This window comes from Phaseolus vulgaris, chromosome 10 (genome assembly GCF_000499845.2).
Source record: "Phaseolus vulgaris cultivar G19833 chromosome 10, P. vulgaris v2.0, whole genome shotgun sequence".
NCBI lineage: Eukaryota > Viridiplantae > Streptophyta > Magnoliopsida > Fabales > Fabaceae > Phaseolus > Phaseolus vulgaris.
In genome coordinates this window covers 28,400,155-28,423,647 of record NC_023750.2, presented here as the reverse complement: position 1 = coordinate 28,423,647, position 23,493 = coordinate 28,400,155, and the positions used below count along the sequence as shown (strand labels likewise).

Here is a 23,493-nt window from a genome sequence, read left to right as displayed (position 1 = left end):
CTTCACCTTCATCTTCTGGAGCGCACTCCCTTGTGTCACATAAGACACCCACTTATCCTCAACCATCTTACTGAACCCCTTCTCCATAAACCACGCATCTATGGAGCGGAAGGGCTTGGGCCCCCAATCCTTATCCACTGCCTTCACCACAATAGCACAGTGATCCGAGACTTCCCTCTTTTGGACATATTGTTTGCTCATAGGCCACACTTCCAACCACTCATCCGAGACCAACACTCTGTCTAGTCTACTCTTTGCAGACCCATCTGCTTTGAACCAGGTGAAAATTTTCCCAACAACAGGCAGATCAAGAAGAGCATTCGAATCAATGAAGTTGTTAAAGCCTTCAATCTCCCTTGACTGAACCGCCCTATCCCTTATGCCTTTCCTTTCACAACGGTTTCTCACAGCATTAAAGTCACCACAGAGACACCACATACTACCATGACAAGCCTGCTTTAGAACAATCAGCTCCTCCCACAGCGTCTTCTTCTCACTCATATTACAGGCAGAGCATACGTTTACCACAACACAACTAAGATCAGATTTGCGTACCTTACCGAAGACGGCAATGAACCCTTTACCCACCACATGACTCTCGTAGCTGAAGACGTCCTCACACCACATTGACAGCAGACATCCTCCTCCATTGGCACCTTCATGATGAAGCCAACCAATTTTATTACTCCCCCACAGCGAATAGCATTTCTGTTGCGATACCTCTTTGGCTTTAGTCTCCTGCAGGCACACAAACTCTATTCCTTCCTTCTCAACAACATGACGCAGGTACCTAGCTTTGGTACTCCCCCCGATACCTCTTATATTTAGGCACAGAATAATCATTAGGACACATTCCTACCTCCAGCCTTAGAGCCCATAGCAACCTCTTCATCACGGTCGTCCATACACCCGTATTCCTTTACTACTTCCTCTTCTTCCTCGCAACAGGAGATCCCGATTTGCTTGCCAATGGCCCAAACTGAAGCTGGTTCCGCCAAATCCACCTTTGCACGAATACGGGAGTTGCATAGATTAATATCCACATCAGAAACAGAAACAGAGGGCATCCCGGTTCTGAAGAGCTCTGAAGGCCTTGCAGAGGCAACTCTAGAGCTCAATCGAGCAGAACGTCTCGGATAAGAGCATGAGTCCCCTAATTCCAGCAAACCTTTCTTTTTTCGCCTAGTGGGGGGGGGAGTTTGATCTGCACTTCAGATTAGGGCCTTCCAGACCTGGCTGTGGTGAAAGGACCTCGCCCATCGGCATAACCCCTACCAGCCCATCATCAGCACCGCCCCCTGCTCTCGTCTACTACTGCCCTCTCCGTAATCCACCCATTCCATAGGCGTTTTGGTTCCTTCTAGTGACTTACTACCTGTGGATCGAGTTGGGAACGATGCCTTCCGACCTCCATAGCTACCACTCACCTCCAGCTTTTCTTTTGATTTGTCGTTGACTTGGTGGACTGAACCTTTAACACCTCCACTTCCAGAGGCCTGCTGATTCACTTGGCCCAAAAGTTGCTGATGACCTCCAACCTCCTGAACTTGGGCCCTAGGCCCACACTCTCCTGACTGAGCCTTTGACACCTTGGCCCATTTACTAGAAAACTCTTTTTGGTTTATAGAGCACTCGATGTCTACTACAACTTTAGCCGCCTCTAACACACTAGGGATACTATAACAAACCTTATCACATACTAGGTCAGAGAATTTGACAGGATCAGAACCAAAACGTTCCTCACGTCTCTTTCGTCCTTCTTTCATAACTGAGGGTCTACCCCTACCCTGACTACCCCTGGTTTTTGAGCCAGACGCCTCAACAAGAAAGATTGACTTCTGCTTGCACTGATCTCCTTCACCCACCTCCTCGTCTCCACCGTCGTCCCCTTCCAACTGCCAGTCCTCACCGTCCTCCGGCCACTCCCTGTCCCTGCCATTCTTCATTGACAGAGCTGATTCTTCAACATAAGTTTCCGAGGAGGACACGCTATCAGAGGATTCATCACCGCCGAAGTTGTCCCGGTTCCCCCTCTCTGCGACCCCAGTGAACTCCTCCTCAATGAGGATGCTACACATAAGTCTGTTTATCTTCACTTTCCTTGCTAGCTTTGCACTGCCAATATTCTCTAGGCGAACTTTCAGTCTAGCGTATTCCACAACCTCCCAAGATAGCGTTAGCTCATCAACCGACACCAGCGTTGCCGTCTTGGACATTTCTCCAATAACTTTGGTAAAGCAATCAACGTTCCAAAAGTGTAAGGGTACCCCATAACATCGCACCCACACCACTCTATGGCTTGCTCCACTGCCTTCCGACCATGGCCTAACGCTACTAAAGACATTATTGAACCAGGCTGTGTTTGACTTCATAACATCTTCCATCACCACCCCTTCTACTGGAGAGAGGAGGACCAGATCATCCCCTAGGAATCTCGCCCTTACCAAAGACATTCCTCCCTTCACTAATTCTTCTTCCAACTTTTCGAAGTCCATGTCACCTGCTAATTTCCCAACAGCACTTTTAGCCAGCCACGGAGGGGTAGAATATAGAGATTTGAGCGATGGGCCCTTCCATTCCTGATGGGGTTCACCTTTTAGAACCCCTGCATAGGACCTACTCCTATTCTTCTCCATCCACGTCTCTTTACTCCTTTGCTTAGCGTGGTCCAGACCTCCTTTTGTTTCTCCTTATACCTCACTCCCTGCATCCTCCTATCCTCCCTTCTGGATCCCACCTGGTTCCTCCTATACTTTGGGATGTTGACATAGAGTTTCCTTCCACCAATGTAAATCTGATCAAGTTCTCTTTCCAGCCGCGTGACATTTTTAACACCGTAGAAGCTAACAAATCCGAACCGCCTTCCCCATCTATTGAGTTTGTGTGAGATGAAGACCTCCTTAACCCTAGCCCATTTTTGAAAAACCTTGGTCATATCCTTCTCACTCAGGCCATGAGAGAAGTTCGAAAAGAAAAAGGTGAAGAAATCATGGTCGACCATCGGATCTCCATCCCCGCTCCGTCCCCGCTCACCGCTCCATCCCGAAACCATCTCCTCGCGAAATCTTGCTTTGTTGATATTGAAGAAAATTGTTGAAGTGATATCTATATTGGTGCAGAAAGGACAAACGAGTGCGACTATTTTACATTTATAAGGATAGCTATATAGCCGCACTTAATCAACACTCATTCTTAAATCAAAGATTCACAAGTGTAATTATTTAGCCGTCTTCGTAAATGCGATTTATAAATAGCCGCATTCTTATTTAAATTTTTTTAAAAAAATTAAAACCCTAAACCCTAAGACAACAACAGCGATGGCAGCAACGACAGAGCAAATACAGCATAGCAAAATCCAAACAGCAGGTAATGAAGCAATGTTAACCTTCACCAATACAAGAAAACAAATAGATAAGAGAAACGAAAATATATATATATATATATATATATATATATATATATATATAAACTAATGGTGAAGAAGAAAGGGAACTCAAAACGAACTTACAATAAAGGCTCGTAAAAAACGAGAGGAAGCACGAGAGCATAAACAAAAGAGAAAATGAAGTGTCAGATAACCCTTCGCCAATGCAAGAAAACAAACAAATAAGTGAAACGAAAAAAAAATTATAAACCATTGGTGAAGAAGAAAGAGAGCGGATCGAAACGAACTTACAATGGTACGAGAACACAATGAAACTTGCAGAAGAAGAAAGTAACACCAGAGCAGAAACAGAGAAAACGTGAAGCGCCAAGAAGAAAGAAAGTATGAAAGCGGAAGTGGCGCGCTTCAAAATTAGGATAATGAATGATTTAAGAATGCGGCTATTACATATAGTCGCATTCGTAAATGAAGTTAATTTAAAAAATGCCACCGCATTTTGAATGACAACAACTAACCCTAAAATCGCATTAAATAAATAGTCGTTGTTTATACATTTTGTGTTAGTGTTATAAAAGGGACTTAAGACACCAAGTAAAGGTATGACATTTCTGAATACTTGAGATTGAAATTGATTTGATATTTTTGAATGCTCTCACTAACTTGATTGTCGGAATTGATCAATAGGTAGAGCCCTTTTGTCCCAGTGGAACACCAAGAATCTCGAAGCACTAATTGGAGATAAATTTGAAGAGGAGCTTGCCCATTCAATTTGTTCGAGGTTAACTGGCGAGAACATTTGGCGCCCACCATGGGGCCCGATAAAACCTGATCCCATCCACATTTGTGATTGAGCTTTTCGACGTGATGAGAAACACAAGTCAAGGTCTGCTGGGATCTGAAGGAAGCGATCCCCCCATCTTACAGCAACTCATGGAGGCCATGAGGGCCCCTGAAGAAGCGAACGAAGAATATCAAAGAGAGCAAGAGCGAATCCAAGAGGAAGCAAGGCTGAGCAGGAGCGACTACGAGCAGAAGTCTGAACTGAGCAAAAGCTCCTACAAGATCGTCTGATGGCAAAAATAGAGGCTTTTCAGATAGTTAGGGAGGAATACGTGCAAATCAATGAGGATTTGCGCAAAACCAATGAGAAATTGCGGAAGGACTTGCACCGACGTGGTCGATGTTCCACTAGGGAATGATCTCCGAATTTGCCGTCAAGAGATGACCCCAAGCCATTCTCGTAGGAAATCATGGATGAGCTCGTGCCACCTCATTATATCACACCTAAAATCGCCTTTTTCTCGGGAGTAGAAGATCTTGAAAATCATCTCATAGAATTCAGGTTTCAAATTATCATCTTTGGAGTATCGGATGCCATCCGATGTAAGATGCTCATGGGTACCTTTACAGGTACCCTCCAATGGTTTAGTGGAATTCTAGATGGTCACATCACCTCTTTCCCTCAGTTCTCCATAGGTTTTGGTAGATGATTTAGGTGTTGAAGTGGAGGGATTATAATGTCTAAGGTTGTAAGTGGAATCTTTCTCAACATTTGAAGGAAAAGTTTTGGAAGAAATTTTTTGTTTTTCCAAGATGAGTGGTAGTAGCCATCATTATGAAAGTTTTTGAAATTGTTTTTCTTTGAAAGTTGGGTTTCAACCTTGATGACAAGGTGAACCAATTTTTCTAAAGATCAATACTCACAAAGTTCCACGACGTCTTGGATTTGCCTTCTTAGTCCACTTACAAATATAGCCATTTTAGATTCCTCACTTTCATGCATGTCAATTTTAGTTAAAGTCGTTTCAAGCTCTTTAAAATAATCATAAACACTTTTTGTTCCTTGTTGAAGCCGTTGGAACTTCAACAAGAGTTCCTTCTTATAGTGAGGAGGAACAAACCTAGCGTGCATGCATAACTTTAAATCTTTCCAAGAGACCACGACTGGCCTCTTGTTAAGTCCAATGTCCATTACAGTCTTATGTCATCACTGCATGGCATAGTCTAAAAACTCTAAGGAGGCTAACTTGACTTTTTGGACCTCATGTACATTAAAATTTTGTTCAACTTTAGTCTCCCATCCTAGGTAAATGTTGGAGTCACCTTCCCCACTAAAACTAGGAATGTTTACATAAGGAAAAGAAGGTCTTGAACATGTTGGCGCCTATCATCAAAGTGATTCAATCTCCAATCTTCTTCTTCCTCATGGCTACCATATTGAGTGAAACTTCTTGTAGCTCTTCTATGCTCCCACCTCCTTGGTTGTCTTACATGAGCTGATTCAAGCCTTTGGAGTCTCTCCTCCATTTGTCTCATTTCCTCTTCTTTTTGGGCAAGGGATCTCCTAGTGGCCGCCAATTCACCTATAAGGAATGTCTTTTGGTGAGATTAGGGTTTTGATGACTCCCCTGAAGAAAGATGAGCCATAATTCACAAGTGAACAAAAAATTAGTGAAATATAAGTTAGAAAACACTCTCTCAAGTTAGCGTTTGGTGAAAAGAAAACAAGAGGAGAACACTCAAAGCACTCAAAAAGAATTTTATCCTCTCACAAAGGTCTTTCTTGGTGTTGAAAATTTTCTCAAGTGAAAGAGGACAAAGCCAAACACACTTGATCTCAAAGAACCACAACAAAACTTAAGGAATTTGAAAAGACAAACAAGAAAAGCTCAAATCAAGAAAGCTAAACCAAATTTTGGAGAAAAGAGATTATGACAAAACTTGTAAAGGAAGACAAGCAAGAAAAAGACACACAAAAAGACTCTAAGATACTTACTAAACTTTTAACAATGAAACTTTTCTTTAGAAATTTGTCAAATCAAAAGGATAAAAATTCCACAATGTTGAAATCAATTTGCCAATCAAGATGAACCCAAAATTTTGAAAATGTTGCTCTTTGAAATATTAGAATAAAAAATAGCTTGCACAAATTTCCTTTTTTTTTTTTTTTATACTTGTTCTTGGATTATGGAAATGAAATGTCCATAGTTTTGATCATGCATATTTTCATATAACTCCAATTTTCACAAAAAGTTTGGGATTCAAAATAATTGATCACTTGAAATCTTTTGTTTGGAACTTAAATCTATTTCTACCAAAACAAGTTTCTAATTACTTATAAACTTTCACAATTAAAAGCAAGTAGAGGCAAAATTATAAGGACTCCTAGAACACTAAACAACATATGACTCAAGGCAAATAAGCAAGAACAATAAAAGACATAAAGGAACATTCAAAAAGCGAAACAATGTTATTGAATAAGGTAAATGCCGAATTTAAAAGCAAGAGAGTAAACTAAAATTAAAAGTGCTTGAAAGTAAAGACAAGAATTTATAGATGCTAGAATGTAAAGACAATGAATTAAATATGCAAGAAAGTAAAGTGTCAATCAACTCTAAACAAGATAAGCTCAAAAATCAAAGCTCTAAATACCACATGATGTGAGTTGATTTTTTATGTTTTCTGATCCTGCCTGTTGACCGGAACGCTGGAAACTGCCTCGTCAAAGGATCGACGTGCGCACCGCTTCTCACCTCCGTTCCTCTTCGGGATCTACCCCAAGAACCTGCAAGGAAACAGTACGGCGCCGCTGCGGCCGATCGCACTCCGACGCTCAAGTCAGTGACAGTATCACCAAATACTAAGAGAACAAGAACCGTGCAAATCCTCTCTCACAGTCAGCTCTATCACTCGCAAGCGTAAAGTGTATGAACTGAACGTGCGTACCTCAGAAAGTTCGTTAAGAACTCTTATATACCTGGTAGCTTTCTCTCTCCTGGCAGTTACAGACTTGGACACGTGGCTCGCATCCAACTGTACACGTGCCATCATCTGGAGGCTCCCTGACTTGGCGCTGCTTCTACTCTCATTTTGGCTAAGTTACCTATGCATGGTACTGCCCAGTGCACAGCTAACTTGGGAGTGCGATCTCTACTGGAACTGGCGAGTTAGGGGCCTTCATACACCTTCCCTGTGGTCTCGCCGGCCGCCTTCATAATCTGCTTCTCCTCCATCTTCGGCGATGTGCTTGCTCTGGCGATCTCCAATGACTAGGTCGCCTGAATCTACATCTGGCGACTTCATCTTTAACCTGGCGATCGCCTATTCTGGTAAGCTGGAAATCGGAACACGCCAAGATAACAACTGGCGACTACACGAGCCCCCCGACTTCCTTCCCTTCTGCCAACCTGGCGCCTTGTCAACACGCCTATACTGTAGTAGGATGCCACGTCATCACACCCGACCACCAGGGCGGTACATTTTCATTTAGGTGAAACTTTACTTTAAGATTGAGATTTTAGGAGTTAATGGTGATGACCTTAAGAAAATTTCCACTGGACACTAACTTAACCAAGTGGTTAACTAGGTGTGAAGGTGCATTTCACAAAGGCAAAGATAAAAAAACATTATATGGTGACATGTATGCAATTTCTGAAATAAAGAAGAAAACTAGGAAACATTAATGGAAAGGAAACATGAAGGAAATGGAAGAGGAAACTTATGGAGATGGTGGTGGGTGGAAACCACCAAGATAAGTGTTAGGTCGTCACTTGAGAGTTTCATTCTCTTCAACATAAGACCAAAAGGAAGAGGAGACAATACTCACTCAAGATCTCAGAATATTTGTGCAGAGTAACTTTTCTATTCAATTTCAACATGTCAAATACAATGGACAGGCTTCCTCTTTTTAGGTGAAGGAGCCTTGGAAAACAAGCAAGAGGGGTAGGATAGGAAAAGGGAGAAAATGGGCAGCCTTAGGGTTTGACTAAGTCAAACCTGCATCTTAGGCTTGTCCTTCTAGAAACTATGTCAAATTGTCTTCCTAAAAGGCTAGGAACAAGCTAAAATGATACTTACACCCCTTATTATACTAAAGGCAACTTATTCTACCCTATCTTTGCTATTTGGACCCCTAAAGTGGGCCCAATTTATTTACAACTTGTTTTATTCTTTAAGAAGACCAGTAGGAAGAAAATTAGATGCTCTGGTTTGTGTCCATTTCTTCCTCTGGGGAGGTCTGCTAAATCCTTGGTGAGGTCTTCACTTGATTGTTGAGATGACTTCTCATAGTGTGCATCCTTGGTCATCTCCTTGTTGGCTTTGTTTGCATCAGCTACACCCATCCACAATTAAGGAACACAACTTGTCATTAATGAGGCACCTAGTGTGAAAAATGTTTTCGCTTTGACTTTCATCAAAAGGTTTTTGGACTTCTAACAAGTCTCCCTCAAATGGAATTTCATACTCTTCCTCAATTTGGATTTTTGAAGAGGTATGGGACTTAGACCTTTGAGAACTATAGTCACTCATGATAACCCCCCCCCCCCTGACCATCATGGTTCTTTTTGAAGGACAATTGGCTGTTATATGCCCAAAACCTAGAAATTTAACACATTTTTTACTTGAGGTTTTGGTGGGTGACTGAGGTGTAGAGGTGGAGGGTTAAGAAACTCTAGGATTGTAAGTGGTATCTTTCACAAAATTGGAAGGAAAAGTTTTTGAAGAAGTTTTATTTTTGTCCTTCCATGATGAGTGGTAGAATCCATCATTATTGTTGAACCAAGTGGTGTTCAAGCTTTGAAGAATCCAAACCCTTTGAAGGATGTTGAAGGCTTGGTTGTGCTTGCTATTGTTGAGTTGTCTTAGATAGGATTTGGGGTAGATTGTTTATGTAATCCACTCTTGATTGAATCCAAAGCATAGGCATTCTCAATCTTTTTAAAAGAAAAGTGTTTTTCAAACTAAGTGAAAAACAACTGATTGTTTTGTCGAAACAACCGATTGTTTTGTCGAAACAACCGATTGTTTTATACTTAGTGTTTTGAGAAAAGATTGAAAATTGTTTTTCAAATGGTTGAGCTGTTAAAACCAAAACAACCGATTGATTCGAAGAAACAACCGATTGTTTGTTTTGGTACCATAACAGAAAAATGGTTTTTGTTTTGACTGAGCTTTAAATGTTTTAACTAATTACACTCTAGTCTTTAATGCTTTGACCAATCTTTAAAGGCAATTAATAGTTTGTTAAGATTTGATAACAAACAACAATCTTTGATGTAAAACAGTAAAAACATATTTGGGTTTTAACAAGAAAAGATTCTAATTTTCAAAGAGTTGAGATTACTTAGAGATTGAGATTGATCAAAGAGTGTGAGATAGGATTTCTGCTTGTATTGATTTCAGATTTGCTTCTGTAACAAGTGTAATCCTTGTATCTGTTGAACAAGTTTCTTCTGTGTGTTTGCTGAGAAGTGTTGTGTGTTCTTGAGGGGATCAAGATCAGCATTCTTAGTGTTGGTGTGTTGGCCAAGAGAAGTGTGTGTCTTGAGGGGATCAAGGTCACTTTCTTGGTTGTGTTGTAAGTGATCTAGGTTTGATTGCTTAATGGAATTCCTCAGTGGTTTCTGAGAAGACTGGATGTAGCTCTGGATTTAGAGTGAACCAGTATAAACATCTGTGTGCATTCTCTCTCCCTTAACTCTTTAAATTCAGTTTTGATATTTGTATACTGGTATAAACAACCGATTGTTTTTGCGAAACAACTGATTGTTTTTCTGGTGTTGTGATTTTAGCTTTATGATTTAGCAAAATGGATTCCTTATCAACTGTTTCTTGAGATAATTTCATTATTGACTTAAAAGTTTCTGAAATGCTTCTTTAAACCATTCAACCCCCCCCTCTAGTTTAAAGCCATCCATTCTAAAATTATGAGTAGTTTTGAAAGAAGTTTTCTTTAAAATTTGTGATTCAACCTTGAAGTCTAGGTGAACCAACTTTTCCATAGAGGAATACTCATAAAGTTCTACCACATCTTGGATTTGTCTTCTTAAACCACTTACAAATCTAGCTGTCTTTGACTCCTTATTTTCATGCATGTCAATTTTAGTCAAAGTAGTTTCAAGATCTTTAAAGTACTCATCTACACTTCTAGGTCCTTGTTGAAGCCGTTGGAGCTTCAACAAGAGTTCCTTCCTATAATGAGGAGGAACAAACCGCACATGCATGCATAGCTTTAAATCATCCCAAGAGACCACGGTTGGCCTGTTGTTTAGTCCAATGTCCATTACAACTTTGTCCCACCATTGCATGGCATAATTTAAAAACTCTAGGGAAGCTAACCTAACCTTTTGATCTTCTTGGACCTCACACACATTGAAAATTTGTTCTACTTTAGCTTCCCATCCTAGATATACATTGGGATCACTTTCCCTATTAAAACTTGGCAATTTAATAAAAGGGAAAAAGGACTTGGATGGTTGGTGTGGGTGGCGCCTTTCATCATATTGGTGCATCCTCCACTCTTGCTCTTCTTCTTGGCTACCATAATGTGAGTAACTCCTTGAGGCTCTCCTTTGCTGTCACCTCCTTCTTCTTGGTTGTCTTGTTTGTGCCCGTTTCAAGCCTTTGCAATCTCTCTTTGAATTGCCATATGTCTTCTTCTTTTTGGGCTAATGCTCTTTTGGTTGCCGCAAGCTCAGCCATAAGAAATGCCTTTTGGGGAGATTAAGGATTGGATGATTCCCCCGAAGAAAGATTAGCCATAAAAATTGCACAAAGAGAACAAAAAATTATTGAAAGAAAACGTTAATAACTTTCTCCTCACTTGTGTCACTCTTTTGTGTAGCAAAGATGAGTGTACTGGACAAGAGTGTTCGAGGGCTCGGGACCTGGGCCCAAAGGGTAGGTCACGAGTTTGGCCTAGATGTTGGTCAGCTCATGTTCCTGCCGGTTGACTTGATTGCCTTCATACGTCTACGACAATCACACGCCCAATTATCTATGCCTTCGTTCGTGCCTTTCTTCGATCAAACACCTGAAAATGCAAAGACAAAAGGCACCCTAGAGGTCGTTTGCACTTCGACGCTCAAGTTAGTAGAGGGCTAGGAAACACCGAAACTTAGCTGTAAAAAGCTCTCTGTATATTTTGTGTGTGTATTATCGTAAAAGTTGCATAAAACTTGCATACCTTATTAGGTTTAAAACTACCCTTTATATACTCTAGGGTTTTCGTTGTTTCCGCTAACCGCAATTAGGGTTACTGAGAGTGTGCCTTAGCACCGCTATCACCCATTCTCAGGGCAATCTAGCGCGTAAGGCTCCCTTACTAGAGTGCAACCTCTAACGGGATGACCACCTGGATACCAACTTGTGCACCTAATCTCTGGGGCCATCCGTCCTGTGAGTGCCTTATCTGTTCACGTGCCATGCATGCAGTTTACCCCTGGAACGTGACCCTCATGGGTCGTATCTCTTCCAGTGGCTCTTTACTTGTGTTACGCCTAAACGCGTCATCCACACCACACACATGGACCCCTCGTGATCTAGGTTTCTCCCTAACTGGTAACTGGTGTGTTGTTTGGGATCCACCTCTCGTGGCCCAGCTCTTCTGTTTGACTTGCCGAGGTCCGAGGACACATCAACATATCCTGATGACCGATGCTTGACCACTCCTCGACCCTCTGGGCGTACTGTCTATGAGGCACCTTGGGAGCACCGCCTGTGGGACCCAGCTTATGTGACCGATGTCTGACCACTCCTCGGTACCCTGGGCATGCTATCTACAAGGCATTAGTCCATGCCGCTCGTGGGACCTATCTTACGTGGCCCCATGTCTACTAGCAGTCAACGACGCTCGAGGACTGGTCGGTACAGCCCAGAAAAGGTATTTAAGATAAAATATATAATTGTTATTATCACATTATTCTTAAGATAAAAGATAGAGAGATATTTTATCTGTTGTGATATTATATTTTATCTTTTGTGATATTATATTTTATCTTTTGTGATATTATATTTTATCTGTTATTATTATATTTTATTTGTTGTGATATTATTCTGAAGATTTTTTATATTTTATCTATTGTGATATTATTGTAAATGTTCTTGCCGGTTGACTCGCTCGCCGATTGATTCTAACGACGATCACACGCCTACTTGTCTCCGCCTAGGTTTATGCGTTGTACCTGCAAAGACAAAGGGGCGCCCTAGAGACCGTTTGCACTCCGACACTCAAGTCAATACTGGGGAAAAGAAACAGAAATGTGTGTAATAGTTCTAGTCTCAAGAACTGCATACCTTGTGGGTTTTCTTACTACCCTTTATATAGTCTAGGGTTTCCTCTGTTTCTGTTACCCGCATTTAGGGTTTCTGGGGGAATGCCCTTGCGCCGCTATTACCCAATCTTAGTGCAATCTAGCGCGTAAGGCTCCCTTACTAGAGTGCAACCTCTAATGGAATGGCCACCTGGGTACCAACTTGTGCACCTAATCTCTAGGGCCATCCGTCATGGGGGTGCCCTAACTGTTCACGTGCCATGCATGCAGCCTGTCCCTAGAAAACGTAACCCTAACTGGCCTTAGTGCCTCCAGTGGTTCTTTTCTTGTGCAGCCCCTGAATGCGTTATTCACACCACACGCATGGACTCTTCGTGACCTAGGGCTTCCTCTTAACTCTGGATGGTATTACTGATAACTAATGTGTTTTCCGGGACCCACCATTACTAGCAGTCAAGGATGTCCGAGGATTGTTCGGTACACAAACCCCCTAGTCTCAAGCTATTAACTTGTTCAGCGAAGAGACTAAGTCATCGCCCTTGGCGACCTCCGTGGCACTGGGTGAAAGGACGTGAACAGTGCACCAAAGTGACGTCTCTCTGTACTCGTTTTAATCTGCACACACGTGGTTGGATCAATGGCCAGGACTTATTGCCGCTTGTGCTCCCTTGTTTACGTTAACTCTTTAAAAAATGTGCGCTTCTTTACTGTTCCATCACTTCACTGAAAACTCTCTTCGATCATTCTCTCTTCTCTACGAACGCTCTCGCTTCTCTACGAACAGTGCACCAAAGTGACGTCTCTCTGTACTCGTTTTAATCTGCACACACGTGGTTGGATCAATGGCCAGGACTTATTGCCGCTTGTGCTCCCTTGTTTACGTTAACTCTTTAAAAAATGTGCGCTTCTTTACTGTTCCATCACTTCACTGAAAACTCTCTTCGATCATTCTCTCTTCTCTACGAACGCTCTCGCTTCTCCTTCCTCCATCACTACCTTAAACCCTCAACTGCTCAAAGGTATGATTTTTACTTCATGACTTGCCTTCGTTTCACGATTCTGCTGCCCATAACATGTGATAAACTGCTCTGGGACTGTTTAAGATTTCTGCATTTTAGGTTTTTTGCTTCTACACTGTTTGCGTTCTTCATTTTGTTGAGTCTCTGTGTTTCGGGTTCATCGAGTCACGTCGCTTCTTCTAAACCTTCATTTTTCTTCCTTTCTCCTCTCCCTTTTTAGCTTTCTTCAAGATGGCCACAAAGCCCTAACGTTGACTACAAAGCCCTGTACCCTTGGGCTTCTGATGACCTCTTCTCCGAGACTTCCTCGCTCACCTCCAGCGAAGACGTGAGGAAACATCGAGATAAAGAGCCTGATCCCAAGGGTCGCGTATTTGGGAGGGAAAGCAATGCTTACGTATCGGTTCGACCCTGTGCCAAGGGCGAATTGGTATGTACTGATGATCGCGCTGGCGATGGAGAACCCTTTTTCTTCCTATACTCCACCGTCTTCAAGTGGATCAAACTCTGCTTGTCGTTCATGGGGTTCGTGCGGGCGCTCTTGACTAAGATAAATGTGGCCCCTGCCCAGCTACACCCCAACAGTTGTGCCTTTGTGAGGGCGTTCGCAACCATCTAGGGCACACTCCTTCGGTGAATGTCTTCCTCAACTTTTTCGAGGCCAAGAGTCCAGGAAAAAAGCTTTGGGTAATCTTCAGCGTGGTGGCGGGGAGAGTCCTCCTAACCCTCTTCCAACAATCTTATAAAGGCTTCAAAGGGAAGCTCTTCAAGGTGTGCTGCAGCGCCCACGACCCCACCCTGCTAGATGGGTTCCCACTCTACTGGGTGGGGAAGTTAAAGTTCAAGAAGCCTAGGGGTCTCGAGGAACTGACTCCCCCTTATCTTGAATTGTGTCAGGTCCTCGTGAGTTTGGGATCGGTGTTTAACACTGCCCAACTGATTAAGTGTGAGTATAGCTCCTCAGACCTCAAGGGCTACATTGGTACTTGTTTCTACTTTTCCCCCATCTCATTTTGCATATGTGTTGTTAGCTTACACATCACGTACTTTGTCTTTTCATGCTTGTGCATTCACTGGTTTACCCTTTGCATATTGTGGCTCTTGTGCTTCTTGTTGCTGGTTGTACACTGTGTAGGATTATTTTCTCATGTTTCGTTGTCTTGGTGCAGGTGGTGTTGAATGAAGAGAAGAGGAACAGGCTGGCTGAGCTGATTGCTCACCGCCAAGCGACACTTACTGGTGCAGGCAGCTCAGCCCCCGCTGGTCCTCTAGCCGTTGCACAAGATTCGCCCAGTCCCCCCGATAAGAACAAAGGGGTGGTGGCGATTAATTCCAAGGACGAGGACACCGAGGAGGGCCTCGTCTTCAAGAGGCCAAGGGTGGGCGTCGCGACGACTTCACTCTCTGCTACCGACGACCGCCCCCTTTCTCTCGCGCTCGAAGGCAGTGGGGAGAGCGCTCCTGGGGGTGACCAAGTGCCCACTGCACCTGAGCTCCCCGCCATACTCCAACATGCCCTTAAATGCTACCAAGAGAAGGAGGCGGCAAAGGCCTTGGACGGAGACTTGTTGAGCGACTGCATGGGCCAAAGCCTTAGGGAGTTCCTTGTCAATTCTCTCGCCTTTGTGAGCCAGGCCAAGGCAAGGATGAAGGGGGAACTTGCCCTCCAAGCCCAGATCTTCGCCAACCGCGAAACGGCCTTGACCCAAGAGCTGAGCAGCCTCCGTCAATCAAAGAAGGAGACCAAGAAGCTGCTATTCGACAAGGGTCAGGAGACCCTTCAGTTGGAGGCGAAGATCCTGCCTCTGCACAATAGCCCAAGGGTAAGCAAAAGCATAATCCATCTTTAAGAAAAAGAAAAATCCAAAAACGCGAAAAAGCGCAAATAAACAGAATACCAAACTATTTAGAACAAGCACTTGTAGGCAAAGTGAATCGATGAAACAATAAAACCACCACCGTAAGAGTATAAAACAACTGTAAAGTAGGATATATCATACCTGAAATATGGTGGGAGAGAGTGGTGCAACAATGGCGAAAAGGGTATTTTGAGTGTTTTGGGAGCGTAATGGTGGGGAAAGGTAGAGTGAGGAGGAAGAAAGCTTGTTTTGTTTTTGAAATATGAAGTTAAAACGATAGTTTCTTTGAACCATTGGATGAAGGATACGTGTAGGGGTATTTCTATCTTGCGTGACCCCTGTCTTATCATGAAACGCTTCAAAATAAGTGCAATAACCACCTTTTTTGCATAAAGGTCCTTTCATGCTCATTGCCTCGCTCAACACAACTCGAGACTAAGGGGTTGTGTATTGTTCAGATAAGGTCGGTTGGGTGTCTGATCACATCGATTGGGTATCTAACTTATGTAGAACTGTCTAGTTCTGTAGGTTACCCGTGAGTGTATAAATAATATTTCTTGGCTACAATAATGATATAATGATGTCTACATTATAGGAATTTATGGTTATTAACTAAAGTGCTTGGAATCACTATGATTGGATTTAAACTAATGAAGCTTGGTCCTGATCAGTAAGGTTATAGTGAAAGTGTCTGTTATTTATTATGCTTATGCTTATTTATTCATTTTAACACACGTCTTGACTGAAAGGAGGAAAGGAGATATTTTGTGCACCACCACCCTTTAGTTGCACTCGATTTAAAAAACAATTGAGGGGTTTGTTATGATTTTCTGAATAAAGGGGATCAACAATGCTACATAAGGCCCATGAGTCTTCCACCAAAGGCAATTTTCTATACAATCTACACTGATATTTTTATGATCTCACTGACTTGATCGTCGAAGTATTGTCAACAGGTGGAGCTTCCCTCATCTCATTGTGACATCCAAGCATTTCAGAAGCTGCAATTACAAAGGAATCATCTCGGAGACCACCTTCAAACTTCTAACCTCGAGTTTGGCGAGAACAAACATGTTTTTTATAAAAAAAAAATTATTGAAGTTGCATATAACGAGATTCATGAAATACACCTCTATAGAAAAAAAAACTATAAATCTCACCCGATTGACAATATTTAAAAGAAACTTTAAAACTCTAAATACACGATTCAACCATATTTCCATGTATTTAGCGCATTTTCATAGTTAATTAGAAGTATACAACCGAAACCAATTAACAACATTTTATATCAATTATTTGGATCTTTTATTGATTTAAGTGTTAATATGTTTTCCACGTGTAAAAATGTATATAGTTGATTGGACAATTTTAACCTAATTCAATGTTTATCTTCATATCATCCACTGATTAAGATATATTCCCTTAAAACACTACAAATCATATAAAAAAGATATTAAAAAGACTAATAAAATAGTTAATTTATATGCCAACTAGCACACGGAGAAAAGAATTAACTACTAAACCATGGAAGATATTTCTTTGGACTATTGGCCCCCTTGAGACAATATTTTATGTTTTCATTTCCTGTTAACAATAATAATTCAAAAAATATCGACTTCCTATTCATATATTTTCTGTAAAAAAACTTAATGGTGGAAATAATGTTTGTTTGTTTTTATCATTTTCTATTAAAGTATTTGAGAATAAAAAGAAAATAGATTTATACAATTATTAACAGAAAAACAATTTTTAAACCTAATCACCGTAAGTTTTCTATTGATTCTATTTTTATTTAAATAAACTAGTACGACAATGTAAAACTCTTTTAAAATGTCATATATAGAAAGTTTATAAATTTTGCAATAATTATCGACACCGACAGTATTAATTTTGGCTTATGTGATATCTCAACTTTTATGCATCACCAAGTTGATCAAATTATTGTTAATTTCACAACTTGTCATGTTTCACCAACGCGTAACCAAGTTTATCAAATTAGTGTGATAAATCAACAGAAGGACGAATTTTGTTTTTTTTTAGCTTTAGGGATATGAAATATTTAAAACATAAAAGAAACCTAAATTACAGACAAGGGATGAAAATTCAATTTTATTCCAAAATATATCTATCCCTGTTAAACTCATTTTACACTCTAGTGCTGTATTTTCTAAAACTGGAAAAAGGCTTAAATGTTTATATTCCCAAATGTATAGGCATCCTTTTGAGCAAAATGGGTAGGAAAAAAGTGGATATCTACCTATCTCCTATTGCAATTGCATATAGGGAAGGACAAACAAATGTGAGAGCTTCGAAAATAATGTTAGTTGTGATAAATGAGGGTATTTATGCATGGAGGATGGCCACAAAGATTCACCATAACACCTCCCTTGCTGGATTGGCAATAATGTTGAGGAACACAATGCCCCCTTTCTATTAGACCTAGTGCTTCGACAAAGGAAAATGCCAGAAAACACGTTAAGCTGTGTAGAGGATGAGCCATGTGACAAGTAGATGAAGCATGTGACAATGAGTTTGTGTTGAGAAGGGGAAAGTATTTGAAAATAAGGGTACCCAAAACATCCAAATAGAGTTTGCAGACGAGGGGCAATGAATGGGACAACGGACACGAAAGCATTGTTATGCGTAAAAGAGCACATGCACTGTCAAAGCAATCATGTGCTAGTTCTATGTCACTTGTCACGCTTGTGTTAGTTCCTTTTTATGATAACCAAAGTAATCATTTCAGAGATAATGAACCCCAAATAAAGGGTAATTTCCACTTTCAACCCCTTCTCTTCTCAACAAGTTCAAAGACTAAATAAATAAAAGTGTAGAAAGAAACATTGCATCTTACTTTAACGAGGCAAAGTTGGTCTAGGAATTAGAGTTTCCATTACTTTGACATGACACGGCCTATCACATTGAGCTTATCATTAGGCTAGTTACCATGTGAATGCAAGGAGATTTAACAACCAAAAGACTGTACAGCATTATGCATGTGGGAACAATGATGTAAAAGAGGGAATGGAAAATTTCCTATGGCACATGCTGATGGTGTGTATAGATAATTTAACCATGACATGGGATCTGAGCTGCAAAAATGTTGAAATGCACAACTCAGATTCAATTTCACAAGTACAAATCAGGCTACTGATTTTGAATAAACAACTGAATGTTCGGACAACAAATCCTTCAAATTGAAGGCTGCAGCTTTCCATCAGCAATCTTGAAGTGGATCCAATTTGTACAGGAGAGGCTCCTATATCTATGCACCATTCATGGCAGAGTCTACATGGAGTGTATTGCCATCTTCCATGATCTTGCCATTCACTTGAGTTCTCTGTCTCTGAGCAAATCAAAACAACCATGTTATGTCCAAATCAAAGACAAAGACATTACATTAAAGGAACAAAGGAAAGGACAAGTATATTCAAAATACCCAATCTACGGGGTCTCCAGAATTCCCATTTAATAGCTTGGGATTCTCTTCTTTGGTCCTGCCATCTTTGTCTTTGATGCTCAACGGTAGCAACGTTGCAGCTGCAATTGACCTGTCTGGTAATTCTGCAGAATAACTAAGTCAGAACAATAACAAATTGCAGCTAAGTAAAAGACAACACCTATGTAATTATATACGTGTGACAAATGTTTGCTAACCTGGCAATTTCTTGTCAATAAAAAATACCACCAAATTAACAGTGTACCTGCCAGCCATGGACAAAAAGATAAAAACTCAAAAGGGACAAAGGCCACAGTGTTCACGTTATACAGCAAAATATGCTCCTTACCAGGCAACCACTACGTCCACCGTGTAATGTTTGCGTGATGCTACTATCAAAAGACTCTGAACCACAGCAAGCAACCACCCAAGCTGCTTTATTGACCTAGTGGTTGATCAATTTCAACCAATCAGAATGTAAATAGACATAACAAAACATGCAACATGAAAGACTGAAAATAAATGAGTGTCACCAACACTCTTTCTAATATATTTTCTTGTTCATTAAAATTTATTGAAAATTACAGTGAGATTCAGTAAATACGGTGTGTGACCTACATATTTTGTCATTCCAAACAATAATAGAGGGGGTGTTAAAAAATGTTACAGCATTTCTCGTAATAAATTAGCCAAACAAAACTTACTGCTGTAAAATCTTTTGACATACTTAATTCTTCAACAAAAACAAAATAGAAAACATTTATAAGCCAATTTAACCTTCGAGTGCCATATTTCTGATATGTGAGCACAAAGACAAGAGTAAAGATCATGTGCGATGAGAATATCAAATCACCACATCCATAGACCACGCCATGCGGAACTGCACAAAATAATTGAAATGAGTGTCAGAAACAAACACAGAAAAATCAAATATAAACAACTCCAATACAATAATGTATACTAACAATTGATGAAGAGCACTTCAAAGACACTATCTGGATGAGGTAATGTGGCAAGATTAGACCCCTGCATGATAGTCAAGTAGACTAAAATTATAAGAATCTATGAAAAAGAAATGTATAAAAGATGTTGCACATATATGCTATTCACAAAAGCTAAGAGAAGTAATCCTTAATCACTTGTGGCATATTTTCCAAACACATTCTCAAACAATTATACCTCACGGCAGTGGTAGTTTGGACCAGGAAGTTGTGTAGAATAAAATGTTATTATGCGGAGAACTTGAGAAGCCTGCGGTACACAATATGCAAAGGTTAGATCAAGGGAGAAAACTAACGCATTAATATATATAAAATAGTACTTAACTATATCTGAAACATTTAAATGACCAAAAATATACTATGCTAATAGTATAAGAGGAGTAAACCAAGGCATGATGACATCACATAATAATCAACATTACACATGTGGCCAGTCTGCATTTATACTGTTGACTCGTCCTAATTCATCTATCTATCATGCTAAGAACTCATCGATGCAATTAATATTCCTAAAAGATTAAACAATAGTTTAATAAATATGAGAAGTGTGATCAGAACTAACAACTAAGAATGCTAAAACCCTGCACCATATGACAACTGTGTAGATCTTTCTGCTCTTGAATATGAAAGGATGAAATGTCCACTGCAAAATCACACATCAAAGAATATTTTTCAAACTTCAGACCAAAAATAAATAAAAGAATATAAAACTAGTTGAAATGAGAAATTCACAAAAATAAGTCATACTAGCCAAAAGGAAAATAAGAACTGAAATAGGGAAATGTTATACTATTTATGTCAAATCTTGCAGTAGCAGAAAATTTCAAGTAAATATTTAACAGGAATAAAACCAATATAATCGAGTAAAGTAATCCTTCACTGAAATTGGTACTAAACCTCTTTAGACAAAACTTCGAACCAAAATAAGAAACAATATATTTTATTTTATTTTATTCGTCATTCCTTTTATTTTCCAACAAATCATTCTCAACTCAACAGATAGTACAAACACCTCAAGAGTAACTTTTCAAGCCTCTCAAAGCCACAGTGGTAAACAATTTATATAAGAGGCTTAATAATTTAGTATTCTGACTTCAAGGAAACACCAAGAGGTGGCAGTATAACACATATTCATGATCAAGGCATATTTACCTTGAGAATTATCATTTTATCATAAAAAATACATAAAGTTCTTAGTAAAATATAGAATTGTCCTTAACTCTTAATCAATTATGACGATGTCATAGGTAGGTAAAATATAAACTATCACAAGAGCCACCAACCAGATATTAAAATGGTGGGCATATAAAGCTCAATGCTGACAAAACACAGTCATACAGTTAATATATGAAACTGAAACAATGAGAGGGAAAGGGGAATTCATACCAAGACAAAGGATAAAAAGATAAGGGAAAACAATGTTTCACTTATGTAAGCTTTGTCTTGCCCAAGCTCCTGTAACAGCCCCAAGATTAAAACTTACATGAGCATTCCCACTATTCTCTATACAAGATTCTCCAAGTAAGAGAGTGAAAGAATGACATGACAATTACAAACCGGAAGAAGGAAGAATCCAACATCTTGTAGAGTAGGGGCAGGCTTATGTAAATAATGAACTCCTCGGGCAGCCAAACCGTGTACATACTGTAGAGGAACAGTTAAATTCTGACATCAGATATTGAAACAAATAGTATGTCAAGAAACCAAGGAAATCAAAGTACTACACTGTTACACTTTATGCATACATAACATAGACAAGGATAGAAACATACAAACATATACTTTACAAAAATTGGTCATTTTTTTTCTTTCTCATAGCATTGTTCCTCGGTGCATATGTGGATAACTATCAGAGTCAATTTTGGTCCCTAACATCGCATTAAAAAGTTAAAAAAATGGACACAACCGCTTATTTATTTGGCTTTCAATAAAATTGGAATCATTTATGGAAAAGCTGAATTTTTTTTAAACATGCACTCAATATATCTAACCTCAACAACTACTGCAAATTACTAAATTTTTCCAATGATGGAAATGAAACATTTGACCATCTTCCCAGAATCCAGAGTGTCACAGAGAAGTGAGGATAAGTAAATTTGTTCTTGAGAGGGTACAAATAACTGATCATCTAAATCAAAATAATCATAGTTGCAGAATATGACAAAAGATGCTTCAAGCAATTACAAGTTCCTGCATTCCCTCATTAAAACACTGAGCCATCAACTCTGACACTTTATTATCGCTGACAAAATAAGCTTCATTGATTAAAACAAGTGATAGTATTATATACCTCATTCATTCATTCTTAACCAGAAACAAATAAAATAAACAAAAGCAAGCAAGTGTACCACTAATCATGCCGACAGACAACGTGAACAACTGAAGCCCATGTAGCATGAAAGTAGAGTTCAAATCAAACAAACGTAAAACACTTACAAAATTTATTTTCCTATCCTCATCAAAGGAAAAGAAAAGGAACCTTCTACACAAAAGGGAAACCACAACTTGAGCAACTACACTCAATCCCTGCTTAAGGTTGACCAAAATAGGAATAAAAACCTGAAAAACAAGACCAGCGAGAAGGTACTTCCAATTCTCAGCAAGGAGGTTGATCTCCGTAGTTGTCTCTGCACAAATTCTCTTCCATAGCTACACAAACGCACACCAAATACCAAATAAAAATTAATACAAGAACACAAATAAGGAAAAAACAATACCAAGAGGGGGAAACAAATAAGCAACCTTAGAAGTCTCACGACCAATGTAAAACGACATGTTATTGTCCTTGATGTTGTCGTTGATGGGTTATATGCGCAAGGAGCACTTCCATATTACTTCATAACCACACTGATGATACAGTGAACATTGATTGGCCAATATGAGCGAAACCCACATAGAATTTATCCCCTTTAAAACTTCCTCATCATGCAAAACCAAAACTTTGGCTAAAAGAGAAGACACCCTAGAAAAAGAGACGAACTATCCGAATCCGAATCGGGAACGGAAAAAAGATCGGAGTTTTGGGGTTGATCACAAACAGAACCGTACCCCAGAGAAGAGGAATGATCACAAGACGAAGAGAAGAAATAACAAAAAAAGGCTTTGTTGGCAGAATCAATGGGGAGAATGAAAACGGAGGCGCAATGGTCAAAAGGGGTTTTTCCTTTCCTCTCTGATTCTTCTGTTCTTTCTCGCAGTGTGTTTTTCTGACTGCTATGCACGCGAGATGAACACGGCGAGACAGTTGAGAAGAGAGTAGAAAATTATAAGAATAACAATAAATACCAAATCCTAAATACCAAATCGGTCATGTGCTAACTCATACCGATTAAAATTTTCATATAAATAATTTCTGAAAAATTAGTCTTTCAATATTAACTACAAAGATACATCTTTACTTATGAATGAAATATTTTTAAAAGATTTATACCTAAACAGATGAATTTTTAAAAAAATTATGAAAATTTTAATTACTCATTATCAATCACAATTTCTTCTCTCAAATATTAATTCAAAATTATTAAAAAAGTCTTCCTATTTTTTATATTTCCAATCCATACTACTTTAACAAACATACATATATTTTTCCGTTTATTTTCACAAAATATTATTAAAACATATAATTATTTTAAAAAAATTAAAATATATATGCTAAGTATTGTTACATTATCGTATAAACACAAAATATATAAGCTTATTATTTTTTATAATAATAATTTAAAAATTTTATGAAATAA

The 23,493-nt window shown here is 39.6% G+C and overlaps 1 protein-coding gene across 2 annotated transcripts; it reads right to left on the bottom strand.

Annotated features, from left to right (window-relative positions):
• Window positions 1-18,348: 18,348 nt before the first annotated feature.
• On the bottom strand, window positions 18,349-23,072 carry LOC137818664 (phosphatidylinositol:ceramide inositolphosphotransferase 1-like). 2 transcript variants are annotated; one of them, XM_068622217.1, is made up of 12 exons: window positions 22,499-23,072; window positions 22,316-22,405; window positions 21,314-21,400; window positions 21,143-21,211; window positions 20,319-20,399; window positions 19,935-20,006; window positions 19,721-19,781; window positions 19,533-19,635; window positions 19,105-19,200; window positions 18,974-19,020; window positions 18,756-18,880; window positions 18,349-18,662 (listed from the first exon to the last, which is right to left on the bottom strand). In XM_068622217.1, exons 1-12 carry the CDS (start codon window positions 22,529-22,531, stop codon window positions 18,582-18,584), a joined length of 945 nt encoding a protein of 314 aa, XP_068478318.1. In that variant the 5' UTR covers window positions 22,532-23,072; the 3' UTR covers window positions 18,349-18,581. The 2 variants fall into 2 exon arrangements, with proteins under 2 accessions (XP_068478318.1, XP_068478319.1); XM_068622218.1 differs by lacking the exon at window positions 21,143-21,211 and having other exon boundaries at window positions 22,499-23,023.
• Between the last annotated feature and the right edge of the window lie 421 nt (window positions 23,073-23,493).